Source organism: Anopheles merus, chromosome 3L (genome assembly GCF_017562075.2).
Source record: "Anopheles merus strain MAF chromosome 3L, AmerM5.1, whole genome shotgun sequence".
NCBI classification, from domain to species: Eukaryota; Metazoa; Arthropoda; class Insecta; order Diptera; family Culicidae; genus Anopheles; species Anopheles merus.
The window spans coordinates 34,351,350-34,364,275 of NC_054085.1; the positions used below are offsets into that span (position 1 = coordinate 34,351,350).

Consider the following 12,926-nt stretch of genomic DNA (forward strand, 5'->3'; position numbering starts at 1 on the left):
AGTCAGAAAGTCCTTCGGAAGGTTGGGTATTGGATAAGGCTCAGTGAATTTGTATAGTTTGTTGGTGCTGACGGTAATTTGCTTTCGGAAAAGCTTAAACTTTTAAATAACAACTTCCGTTTCATGTAAAATAACCTTTAAGATCAATCGGCTGGATCGTGATACTAACAACACTTTCAACGTGCTTTATAACACATCCGTGTTTATGGACTTAAATTTCGATCGAATCCAGCTCAATTACTCCGATCTTCTCCCTCAAGCACATTTTCATATGACATTTCCGTTACAATCTCGACTGCTAAAAACCAATCTCATCTCAACCTAATACTTCCGTCCACCAAGCGTCAAGTGCAGACTCAGAACAGACGAACGAAAAGCTCCACCATTGTCAGCTTATGTATACTATCGCCCGCCTTCGCCCTGTCAACGCTCTGTTCATTTGATGAAGGAAACAAATCTAATAAAAATCTTCTTCCTAAACCCCCCCGGTTTCCAACACAGCGCTTAAACCTCGTTTGGTTTCGTCCGCTTTATTGAATCGTTTCCGTTGACTTCTTCCAAACACCAATGAAAAGGAGGAAACAATTTTGCTGAAGAACGTCAGGGAAAAGTTTTTTGTTTTCCTCACTCACTCGCTTCCCTCCTCAGGTTTGTTTGTGACGAGTTTTGTGTGTGATGATATTGGTTTTCCATCTTTTTCTTGTCTTTTCTATGCTTTTCTTCTTAGCAATACTAATTTAAAACATTCAATTCATAAAGTTTTATGATAGGATTATCTTAGATGATGATTTGTTGGAATAAATATTACATTTCATCAGCTTTTTTTTCTCAAAAGGACTTGTTTTTTAAGCTACTTCTAGTATTTTGGACTTTTGGACCATCTATTATCATTTCTGCATTGCTCGTCTCTCTCTCTCGTAACCGCCTGTTTTTTGCTTATTCTTCTCCCCTTTATCAAAAAGACACAAACAGGAGACTTTCCATCGCAATTGATTGTGGGCTGTGATAAATTGTTTTGAAATTAAAATAAATTTCATTACAACTCACCCTTCTTTTCCCCCCTCCCAATTCCTCCAGTGGGCGTTAACTGGTGGTTGCTGGTGGCAACCGTCGTCGGCAACCGCAATCACCGTACACGATCGTGTTGATTGTTGCTTCCTTTAGCAATAATGGCCCACCCTTGCACAAACCACCGTTCGCTAACGTGGTGGCGGCAGTGTGTGTGTGTGTGTGTGTGTGTGTGTGTGTGTGTGTGTGTGTGTGTGTGTGTGTGTGTGTGTGAAAACTGTCCCGACCAAACCCACCCACCCCCAGCCCATCCACACGCGACAAGAAACATATTGTTTGTGCGGGGTTTTCCCCCGTTTTTCTCCCGTGTTTGTGTGTGTGTGTGAAACGCACTGTGTAAATACCGAAAATCTCCTAGTGAAGGGGAAAGGTTTTGTTCACACTGTTTACGCGTGTGCCCGTGCCGACGACTTTTCACGACCATTAAGGTGCGTGGTTGGGGAGAAAGGAACAAAAAAAGCGTGTGTGCCCGTCCCAAAAGAACAATTCACACCGCACACAAATGTCCCTTCCATCTCCCCCAGGGGTGGGAGTGGGTTTTGTGCTGTTGTTCTAGTGTAAAGGGAAACCGTTTAATAGCATCATTAAACGATGTTATGAATTTTTGATCGACTTTCCCTCTTTGTACGTTAGGTGGGTTCGATAGAGAGAGAGAGAGAGGGAATTAGATCAACACGATCAAATGCGGTGATATAGTGTGCTACAAATTTCTATTTACAATGTCACGCTGTTGTTTGTACAACGAAGCGATACATTTGCAAGCAAAATAAGATAAATCCTTAGTCAATCTTTGATTATTTTCACGATAAAAAAACAAGCAATTACTAGTCTAGATTTAAATCCAAACAGAAGTAGATAGGATTTACAAAATTGGTGTATATTATTGTAAATATTATAAATATACAAATAAATAAGATTTAAAATATGAAAATGTGTGCTCGAATATGGAAAAACATATATAATATAAAGTTAATATAAATTGAAGACCAACAATAGAAAAAAAACCAAAACCAGTAAAGATAAAAGAAAAAAGAGTTGTAAATGATACAGCCTTTTGTTACTACTGTTGTTTTATAATAAAAAAAAAACATGCAAAAACAGTTCACAACGCATTACCACACTTCGAAATAGATCAAACACATACGGATGATCGTAACTAATCTCCGACGGGGGAAAACAACACAAAAATGAAATGAAAAAACCCTAACGGACACAAAGGTACGAAAGTTTTGACACAAATGTACGACACAAACACACCAAACAGACAATCAATGTAAAAGAAAATTCAATTAACCCAACACAATACCGATCGGAAGGATGTTGGAATTCTTGTATTTGTTTTTTCTTGTTCCCACCCCGTCCAAGTCGGTCGCAGCAAAGCGAAAAGGGAAGGAAAGTTTTCCAAACTCATCCAAGAAAGTTGTTTCATCCAGCGCGCTGGACAAGGGATAAACGTGATGTGACACAACAGGCATCGGTTGTGTCGCCCGCAAACTCTAATCTAATAGCAAATTTACAAAACTGTTACAAGCTATTAGTGTGGCGGGGAAAAAGGTTGTCAATTGCATTGGTTTTAGGTGTTTTTTTTTGTTTGGTGATGATTGCTTTTCTCTCCCAAACTATTGGCTCACTGGCAATTCTTGGGAGTTTCTTTCAGCATGAAGGATTGTTTGTCTGTATGGAAGTATGGAATGGCTGGTTTGGGTTCAATGAAGAAACTGTCTGCAATCCGATTAACCACCAACAAACAACTGTTGTGATGCAATGTCTTCCTGAGCCTTAAACATGAACCTCAAAATGAACCTTTTTCTGGGGATTTTTATTCCACGTAATAAAGATGATGTAAGTCTGTTCAAAACTAACATATAGTGGCAATCAACCCAAACGATATTTACTATCTTTGAGCCTTCCCGGATAGTTCTTTAATCCACGAATCTGAACATTGTCTTGACAAACTAACAATCATTGACTAATAACTATCAAATTATCCGATTTCTGACCCACATTGGCGATTATTGGCTACATGGTCGGTTTGTTATGACTAATAGAGACTGTTCGTGAATCCAGTCGACTTCAAAAATGTTTGTAACATTTATGCATGGGATTCCAAGATTGTTTAAAATATTGGAATTAGCAGGAGCTTAGCTTAAGTGTATCCTCATCGATCTCTAAAGACAGTATTCTAAAACATTGCTAATAGAATTCTTCGGAAAGTCCCAAAGTCATAACTCAAAAAAATTATACAAATCTTCGATAATGATATCCATATTCGTCTAGCAAGAATACCTTGTTAAATATCCCCATTACACATAAGCATTCTCTCCGTAAACAGAAACTTTTCGATATATTTCCTATAATTATTACCATCAGATGTGATTTTATCTTGACGGTCAACATAACTCACCCTCAACTGATATCATCTTTCCTTGCTCTCCATTACAATTATAGAAATTTTGTTGATTTCCTTATCACGAAATCAAACACGCAATTACAACCCCATTATACGCACCCAAACAGCAAACACTCTACCAAATCCAAGAAAAAAAACCTAGCTGTAAGTGATCCGTTACGCTACCACATCCTGAAAGCGAATCGTTCCTGTTCGTATCTAGATTGAAACCGTGTTGACATGGGCCGGGCTGTTGGACGTGGACTTGCTTGGAGTTCCTGCAAGACATGTTCCTGTTACTACCCTTAATCCTAGCTATCGGGCTATGTCGGGCGTTCTTGTGAAGGTGAAACATAATAGGACATCAAGCAGTAACGTATTCAAATGATGTCGCTTCTTTTACGCTGCCATTTCACCCCCCGTCCCCTACACAGACTGCTTGTTTTGTGCCCTTTTTCAATCACTTGGCATTCTGGCAGCTTCCGGCCGGTTTGGTGTGTCCTTTCCTTAGTGCTGTCCTACTGTCAATCGTTATCGTTGCCGGAGTTTATTTCCCTTTGCAGGGGACACTTAATTTAAATATATTGGCTTACGCAATGGAGCCTCTTTCTCCAAGGCTCGAGTTCAATTCGATAAGATCCTTCTACCGTCCTTCAACTGAAAAGCAATGATTTGAATACTCAAAGAAAGAACTTCCCTTTTGCACACGAAAACAGGAACCCTTCGCATAGGGCAACAATCAAAAGTCAAAGTGAAAGTGTTTGTAGCACAACATTTCTTCCGATTTCGGGCGAGGTTATTTCCCCCTTTGGTTTGGTGATTGGTCGGCAGACCAGGAGGTTGTTGGAAGGTTGATTGAATCTTTTTTTCAATCTTGTCTTTCTTGTGAAAGAAAGACAGCTTGAAATAGAGAAATCGAGCAAAAAAAAAAGGATCGGCTGCTAAGAGGCAAACGAGTGAGATGGAAAAACGGAGGACGAGAAAAATAACATTGGAAAGTGTGCGTCGTCACGCACGCGAGTGCGCTGTGTCCGCGCTGTGTCCATTGGCGCGATGGATCCGACCCATTTCGGATATGACAGGCTGGAATGGAGCCGGAGAACCGGAACCGGATATGAGCCAATCCTAGACCGGGAAGCGAAAATAAAGTTATCATCATCATTATCCCCGTACCACAGCGGCCGCGTTCGTTCGTGTGCGCAAAAAGGACAACCCTGGGCGAGGACGTGCCTAAGCGTTCAGGGGGGTGTTTTTTTGCTTCCATGAATTTAAGCAGCAGCAGCAGCAGCATGGGGGAAAAGGCATTAAGCACCCACGTACGCCAGGCAGATGGTGATGTTTGGCTTTGTCTTTTTTGTTCCCTGTGTGTTATTCATTCATTCATTCATTCATTTAGAAACCCTCCAGCTGAAGAAGAGAGTGAGCGAGGCGATGGAACGTAGCGGTGTTAACGAACGTGATTAGTGAAATAACTAATGATGAACAATAGATATCGATAGCAAAAAAGGAAGTGGGCTTTTCGGAGTCGGGCGGTATCGGGGAGGGCGAAGGGCGAGAACATGACAAAGCGTTTGCCGTATTGTAAACGTATCTATTGACGGGATTGATGGGCGATAAAAAGGTGAGCCTGAGTGTGTCGTAAAACGATTGGTGAGAGTTTCGTCATGCAGAATTGGGATGTGGCGACGGGTTTGGCCTCTAAACAGGCGATGTAGATGTTAATTAACATTTGCATTTACTTTGTTATTCAATTTTTAATATTGTACAATATATTATTATGCCTTTGAACGCTGTTGATCAGTCTTCAAGTAAATTGGTAATATATAAATTACTGAAAATAAGTGAAAAAATAAAGATAAAATGTAAAACGTGGAGCATACTAAAACTTACATAAACAATAAAGAAGCAGAAATGAAATGAAAGAGCAAAACAACAAAATAAGAAGCAAACAAGAGAAGTAAAACGTAAATAAGTGAAAAAATTAATATAAAATGTAAAACATGGAACAGACTAAAACTTACATAAACAATAAGGAAGCAGAAATGAAATGAAAGAGCAAAACAACAAAATAAGAAGCAAACAAGAGAAATAAAACGAAAATAAGTGAAAAAATAAATATAAAATGTAAAACATCGAACAGACTTGGAAAACTTACATAAACAATAAAGAAGCAGCAATGAAATGAAAAACAAAATCAACAAAAAAAGGCAAAAAAGAGGAGTTATGATAGTTTCACTTATAAAGCATCAAACAACATTGAAAAAAAAGCGTAAAAAACTATGAAAAAAGCTACGCAATATGTAAACTACCAGTAAACAGTAGAAAAGCAAACAAACATTATTCCGATTTGATAGTGTTCCACTAGACTTAGTTTCGGTTCCTTTTTCCACATTTGTACGCTCCCAAACGGTAGCTTTAATAATTTACGCTTTAATTACTTTCTTTACCAACTACACAAGCAGAGAGAAAGCAAATCGTATTACAAAAAGCCACTTCCGATCCGACAGCTACAATTGAAAACAATGGCCATTCGCGCACCTTTTGTAATGTGCAAATAGATATTTGCTTTAAGCCGCAAGGCCAATTGTCGCTTGAGGCCACCACCACCGCCAAACGAGCATAATTGCTTTGAGCGTACGCTTTGCTCGGGGAAAAGCTATGCAAATTTTTCGTCCTTTTCAAAACCGCTTCCAGCTTCCAAAGCGGATGTCCGGAAAGGAGCACCAAACGGTGCATTATTTGCTCGTATAGGTGAAAGCTCAATGTGTGATCAACACCAGAAGCTAGCGGATTAGGATAATTTGGTTTTGGCATTGTGTACCCGTTCCCCGGGGGTGATATTTTGCAGGCAGGTGGGCAGAAGTGGGTATGGAATGGCGTGTTGCTTGGGGAACTTGCTGGCAAATGGTACGAAATTTAGCTGCCGAATCGTAACGAATGTGGAATGTTGAGATTATGAACGTGATCGAGTGTTCTAAAGAGTGCATAAAGACCTCCTGCGTGTATTGGAGTGATGGTAAGTGGCACGATCGATCGATCCTCAGTATAGCTTCCAAAGATTTAGTCCTTCGAACCGGATTTTTGTGTCCTTCGAACCGGAAACTCTTCATAATGCTGCCGTAGCACGCAATCTCAAATGCATCGTGAGAACCTCACTTTACAAAACTGACCTATTGAACCTGAGATTTTTTTGGTTATTGCCCTACCTAAGTTCCCTTTTCCACTGTTGGCATCACACAACACTCACCACTTACATCATTATTCATCGCTATAAATACATTTTAATGACGAACTAAATAGCCCCGAAACATGCAAATGTACATCAAAATGATGCCTTTTTTTGTCTCTCTCTCTCTACGGCCCTCCCCTGTTTTAGCGCATCGTCGTGGGATCGTGTGCACTGGAAAACACTGGACAACCCATCCCTTGATGGGCACGTGCCATACCGAGGGTGTTGAAGCACTTCCTGTGTGCGCGTCTTGCGCGATAATGCACCGTGCTTTTGATATCAACGTGTAATGATGACGTTACGGAATTGAGGTTTGCATTCAGAGCTCTACTTAGCGGGTGGCATCGCTGTCAGGACGCGACGACACGTCAAACAGCATATATGCATATACACAGACAATAAGGGCACGGTGGTTTACGGGGCTGGCTGATGTCAATTAGGCGTACCGGCGAAGGGGCTGCACCCAGCACATTGCTGGACTTCCGGGAAGGGAATGATTCAACGATCGATGAGTTGAGTTTTTTCTTTATCGCAAGACACAAAGGAAGTTGAGGGGCTGATGATAATGGATACTTTGAGAAGGGGGTTTGAGGATCGAACCTTTTTCCCCTTTTGAGGACTTCATTTCTGCTGTTTCGAAAGCAGCTGAAAAGGCAAAAAACTAACACCTACTTGTTAAATTCAAGGTCGTTTCAACAACACCTTAACGTATCCTTCGGACGGCTAAACGCATTTGGATGAGTCCAGGTGTGGCACGAACCTTAATTTCTTGTGCTCTTAGTCCTTTTTCTGCTCCTCTTATTCAAAATACGAGTCGTATTGGTGGTTTTGGCCCAAAAATTACCTCTTTTGATACATCTAAATTAAAATCCACTTCCTTTCTCATGCCCTTTCCAGGTTCTAATTAACTTCCAGCCATAGAATTCCCAGCCACATTAACCGCACGCTTTGGCTTACTGTATTTCAATTAAACCCACCAACACAAATCACGTTCGACGTTAGGTTAGGAACTTTACCAAGCGGCATCTTCTCTTTCAGAGGAATATCAACACCCCCGGACGTGCTCATATTAGTCAGCACGTCGGGTCACGTGCCGCACACGGGTACAATCAATTCAAAAATCAACTTTAAAACTCAATTACGCATAGTTTATGGGCCTCCCCGCTGGTTGGACATGGAGGGTGCTGCTGCTTCCGGTGAGCATGCCGGACAGTAGGGGAGAATGCGTCCATGGAGCAGTGATTTCTGAGCAGAAACAGAAGTCATCCCTTTTTTTGTTTTGCTGCGTGATACAGATAGGGTGACGTCACGAGGGAAAGGACGGCTGTTTTATGACCCTACTTCCGGTAGCATGTCGGGGATGAACAGTGTGTGATGTCCAGCGAGAAAGAGAGAGAGAGAGAGAGAGAGAGAGAGAGAGAGAGAGAGAGAGAGAGAGAGAGAGAGAGAGAGAGAAAGGCAAATTAAAAACAATCTAATTTCTCAGAACTTGTGTAAAAAGGAAAAATTGGCTTTATTTATACAATTTCTCATCACACTTTTACTTCGAAATGGTTAGGCAACGGGACGCACCATCATTTTGGTGCTTTTGAGCGAGTAGTACGATCCTCGGAAGCGAAGCCACATGATGCCCGCCTGTTTGTCGATCTTTCCTCTCAAATATTCACCATTTAAATGACTGTAAAATAAAAAAAATATTATCTATTAAAATGATTCAATAATCAAAAAATCGTGCTTCGATTATACTACCTCTGATGACACTTGTAAAACCACCACGCACCACGAACCCACTCGGCACAGTTGATCCTGTGCTTGTCGTTATCCTGATCGTGCGTGGAAAACGCTTCGTCCTTGTGCGGCGAGAACGAATCACCCGCCGTACCGGAGTACTGACCAACCGATTTAATCACATACTTTTCACTCTCGTTGCCAATCTTAAAATCATCGTAGTGAGCGTACGCAACCACCCCATCAAAATCCTCCAGCACGATCAGCAGCTCGTGCTGGCGGGTGCTTACGATCGCGTGCAGCTTATCCAAACCCAACCAATGTTCACCGCGCAGCTCACCAAAACCTTGCTTGTACTCGGTCCAATTACGGTAGAAATTGACCGATCCATTAAAACGACGCTGGAATACGATCCAATTACCACCGAAGCCGTGATTGTTCGTCCAGTCACGCAGCACCTCGAAGGATGCGTTTTTAGCCGGGTCCGGTTGCATGAAGTACACGCCGGACTGTTCAGGCAGCTGATGTAGTAGCCGGTGCTCCAGATCTGTCAGCCGTTGCTCGGTGGATTTTGATGCAGTTTGTAGCTGTTGCGATAGCTTTTCCATCCGCTGTTGCGTTGTGTTGAACATGCTGTTAGTTTCATATTCTGATTGGGTATCGCGCTTTAACTGATCAATTTTTTCATTTATTTTTTTCACTTCCTCGCCGAAAGTTCTTGACAGTTTTTCTAGTTGCTCTATAATCCTAGACTCCACTAAAGTCATAGTTAGCTCGAAAGGTACGTCCAAATTGTTCTCATTGCTATCGTTTGCTATTAGTCCTCCCATCGTTATGGGAAGAATGACTATGCACCAGAATATCATTTTACGCACAACACACTACTTATCGTAAAAAGCAACAACACCCTACTGAAGTGTGCATAAGATGGAATGAAGCTACTTATAATCTCGTTTCTGGGACGTCTTAGATATGTTCCTTCGTTATCGCTGGCATGGGTCCTAACCGCAATTGATAAAGCAAATAAAAATAAGCTAAAACACTATTCAAATGATGCGAATGTGACCCCATAATGACTGTTGATAACTGCTGTGGAGAAAGATCGCTCATGCTCTCCGCGAAGTAAACAAATTAAACAATGAAACTTAAACCATTCTATGCCGATATGCTGCTGGCGCTAACATTGCATACGCAGCAAGAAATAGCACGCGACCGCAGCTGTTCGCGCACTGTTTGCTGCGCTTCATTGCGTCAGTGTTTTGCGGCTTCGCGCTGGGGAAAAAATGCTGACCAGATAAATCTGAGCCGTATGGATTATGACGATGGGGCATTGTTTGGCTTAAGTTAGTCCACATTCTAATGTGTGCTGTGATGGTTTTGAATTGTATTGTTTAAGTCGGTGTGAATTGCATCTGTGGCAATGTTGTGTACATAAAATTATAAATAAATACTCCTAGAAATATACTTTTTAGGTTTTACGCTCCAAATGTATTACGTAATAACCGTTTATTTTTAAATTTGTTTAAACGTTTCCCCAATTAACAAAAAAGGGGATCCAAAGCAATTTGACAGTTAGACTCGACCACTGTGATTGTTCGGTTTAGAGTGTTGTTTACCTTCCTTGGCAAAGGATCATTGCACGGGAGAGGTTACGTAACGAAGAGCGCGTGGCTGTAATCGCGCCGATCGGGTCATTTAACAAGTTCAAGTGGCTCAAGGGAAAGCAAATAACAGGATTATTGGCTGAAAAGTTGTCGCCTTCAAGCATTCTGCCTTCAGGAGAAGAAATTACATTGCAGTAAGAGTAAACTGTTTAGGTAAATCAGCCACAGCCTAAGTGAAGCGACACACGACAAGAAAGTGCTTACCCACGGGTGTCTCTTTTCCTTGCAGTAACCAGTAACAACACCGTCCCAATGGCAAGCAGAATACCCTCCCCTGCCGATGAAACGCCAAAGCTCACCGAGTACAACCTATCCGCCCGACAGGCCGGCTTGGGCAAGCTGCCCAAGTTTTCCGGCACACCCGAAGACTGGCCCCTGTTCTACGGGCTGTTCCGCTACTCGACCAAAGCGTGTGGCTTTACCGACTGCGAGAATATGCTGCGCCTGCACGAACATCTTACCGGCGAGGCGAAACAGTCGGTGCGAAACCTGCTCATCTTTCCGGCCACCCTGGAGGAGGCGATCAAAGCGCTGAAGCAACGGTTCGGCCGACCCGAGCTGCTCGTGGACAGTTTGCTGGAGCGACTACGCCAGCTGCCCGCACCGAAGGAAGACCAGCCGCGGACGGTTATGAACTTTGGCTTTGCCGTGTCGGACACTTGCCGCGCGATAAAGTCGCTCGGGCGCCGTGAATATCTGGACGACTATCAGCTGAAGCAGGATCTGGTTCGGAAGCTGCCGCCCACGAACCAGCTGCAGTGGTTCCGGTTTGTGGGAGCGAGAACGCTGTATCACGCGACGCTGGATCATCTGAGCGAGTTTCTGCGGCTGATCGCGTTAGATATTAGTGAGCTGGAGCCGTACCGACCGAAACCTGGCAAGCGCAATGGAGCAGGGAAAAAGAAGTCTAATCGAAATGGTAATGGCGATCAGAAGGAAAAGCGGGACATTTGATAGAAACCACGGCGTAAGGTAACATGCTATGAGGTTTTGAGGTGGTTTTAAGCCGCATTTTTACGATCACGAGAAGGAATTGAAACGAACGGTTTATTACCGTTCGCCAGCTAGCTGAACTATCTTTTATATGCATTCCCACATACTGTGAATTTAGTTTACGCGGATGTGCGTAAACCCCGTATGAGAATTGTGAAATATATTCACGAAAAGGGGCTGGCTGTGATATTTGGAGGAAATTTGAATAGGAAAGTGTACACCTTTATCGCTGGTCGGTTTGCAACTGTATATTCGTTTGTCCTTTTTTGTATATAATAATTCATGCAGTTCATAGTTCAAGCAGATCGAGCAGTTTCTAACGTCGAGTAGTTTATAACCTAATCTTAGTTTCCTAACGCTTTGTTTTATGCAATTCAAATTTATGTTCGAAAATAATTATTCTAATTCCAACAAGAATAAAATGAAGCATACGAACTCATACACATCTCTTTTGCTGCTTTTCTCAAGCATCATTGTTACAATGTATTTATTATAGCTTCACTTTTTTACAGCACTCACACAAACAACGCCTCACAGTACACAGCAAGTGTGAAGCTATGCCCGTGGAATGACCATGAACCGTATCTGCCACCCGGCCACTACTGCTACCGCACCACGGCGTCACGCACAACTGGCAAGATAAGAGCAGACCGTCGGTCGGTCGTGTCGGTCGCCAGCCGAGCCGAGCCGGGAAAAAAGAAATTATCTCCTCTAGGAGTGCGAAAAAACAGGACATCCCCTTGCCACACACCAGCACTAACACGGACAGTGTGTGTTGTGATGTTTCGACCAACTGGAAACAAATCGCAAAACCATCCGCACGTACGTGTCGGTGCGCAATGATACCACCGCGCGCGGACACGCGCGGAAGGTGGATGAGTAAACCCACGAGTGGGACAACAGGGGGACGGAAAAGCATATTTTTCCGATCATTTTTCATTGTTAGAAAAACGGCGAGCACACACACACGTACACACCGACCCGGGGAAATGGATAACAAGGAGCCGTGGAGAAGATGAATAACGGCAGCGGCTGAGGATGATAGTAAAAATAATAGTCCTAATGGAATGGAAGGTCATAAGTCATAAAAACCAACCGAAGCGTGGAGTGTGAGAGATAGCGTGCTGATGGTGGTGGTGGTGGTGTTTGTGGACAGACGGGTAAGGTTGATGGTCTTTTGTTGTCCACCCGAAAACAACGCTGCCCTTGCTTCGAGCAAGCGAGCGAGCTTCCTTTCCGGCTTCCGGCTGTGACCGGTGGAACCGGTGAAAGGAATAAAGGGAGGGACGCACTGTAAAGGACCGACGGCGCGTATCATAAACATAATGTGAATTTATGCGACCAGCTACACCAGAGCGAAGAACCTGAACACCGAAAAAATGAGGCTAGATTAACCGTTTTATTCCCCGTCCCTGTTTGGAATGACGGTGTTCCGGGAGTTGTTTGCATAACTGCTTGGGAGTTTTATATTTACACCAACAGTGTTGGTGTTGCTGAATTTTGCTAAATTGTTTAACACGGTTTTTGTTTTCTTTTTTTTTCAGGTCCTTTTCGTCCAGTAACGGTTAATTCGATCGATGAACATCGGTGAAAGTGAATGTCATGGATTTAGGGGCAAATTGTTCTTATCTGAAGTGTCCAGTAGGATGGACATTGCCGAAGCGTTGATAACAACTCTTCCCAAGGATGACCAACATTTTGACGTACCGTACTGGATGATGTTTGCCATTCCCTCTGATTTTCTAAACTATACTCCCGATTTCAGGGCCAATTTTCACACGAATCATGCGATTCACCCGCATAAAGCTCAACCGAAAATCATTCCATTTCGACGCATTTTCCCACAATCTCTATA

General features: G+C 42.8%; 2 protein-coding genes across 6 annotated transcripts; one reads left to right on the plus strand and one right to left on the minus strand.

Moving 5' to 3' along the window:
• Positions 1-5,606: 5,606 nt before the first annotated feature.
• On the minus strand, positions 5,607-9,317 carry LOC121600485 (microfibril-associated glycoprotein 4-like). 4 transcript variants are annotated; one of them, XM_041929120.1, is made up of 3 exons: positions 8,436-9,317; positions 8,259-8,364; positions 5,607-8,023 (listed from the first exon to the last, which is right to left on the minus strand). In XM_041929120.1, the coding sequence occupies exons 1-3, from the start codon at positions 9,278-9,280 to the stop codon at positions 7,949-7,951; spliced, it is 1,026 nt and encodes a 341-aa protein (XP_041785054.1). In that variant the 5' UTR covers positions 9,281-9,317; the 3' UTR covers positions 5,607-7,948. The 4 variants fall into 4 exon arrangements, with proteins under 4 accessions (XP_041785054.1, XP_041785057.1, XP_041785056.1 ...); XM_041929123.1 differs by having other exon boundaries at positions 7,955-8,026; XM_041929122.1 differs by having other exon boundaries at positions 8,006-8,023; positions 8,231-8,364.
• A 716-nt stretch (positions 9,318-10,033) lies between these two features.
• LOC121599704 lies at positions 10,034-11,619 on the plus strand. 2 transcript variants are annotated; one of them, XM_041927724.1, is made up of 3 exons: positions 10,034-10,231; positions 10,308-11,050; positions 11,584-11,619. In XM_041927724.1, the coding sequence occupies exon 2, from the start codon at positions 10,331-10,333 to the stop codon at positions 11,030-11,032; it is 702 nt and encodes a 233-aa protein (XP_041783658.1). In that variant the 5' UTR covers positions 10,034-10,231; positions 10,308-10,330; the 3' UTR covers positions 11,033-11,050; positions 11,584-11,619. The 2 variants fall into 2 exon arrangements, with proteins under 2 accessions (XP_041783658.1, XP_041783657.1); XM_041927723.1 differs by lacking the exon at positions 11,584-11,619 and having other exon boundaries at positions 10,308-11,465.
• Positions 11,620-12,926: the final 1,307 nt, after the last annotated feature.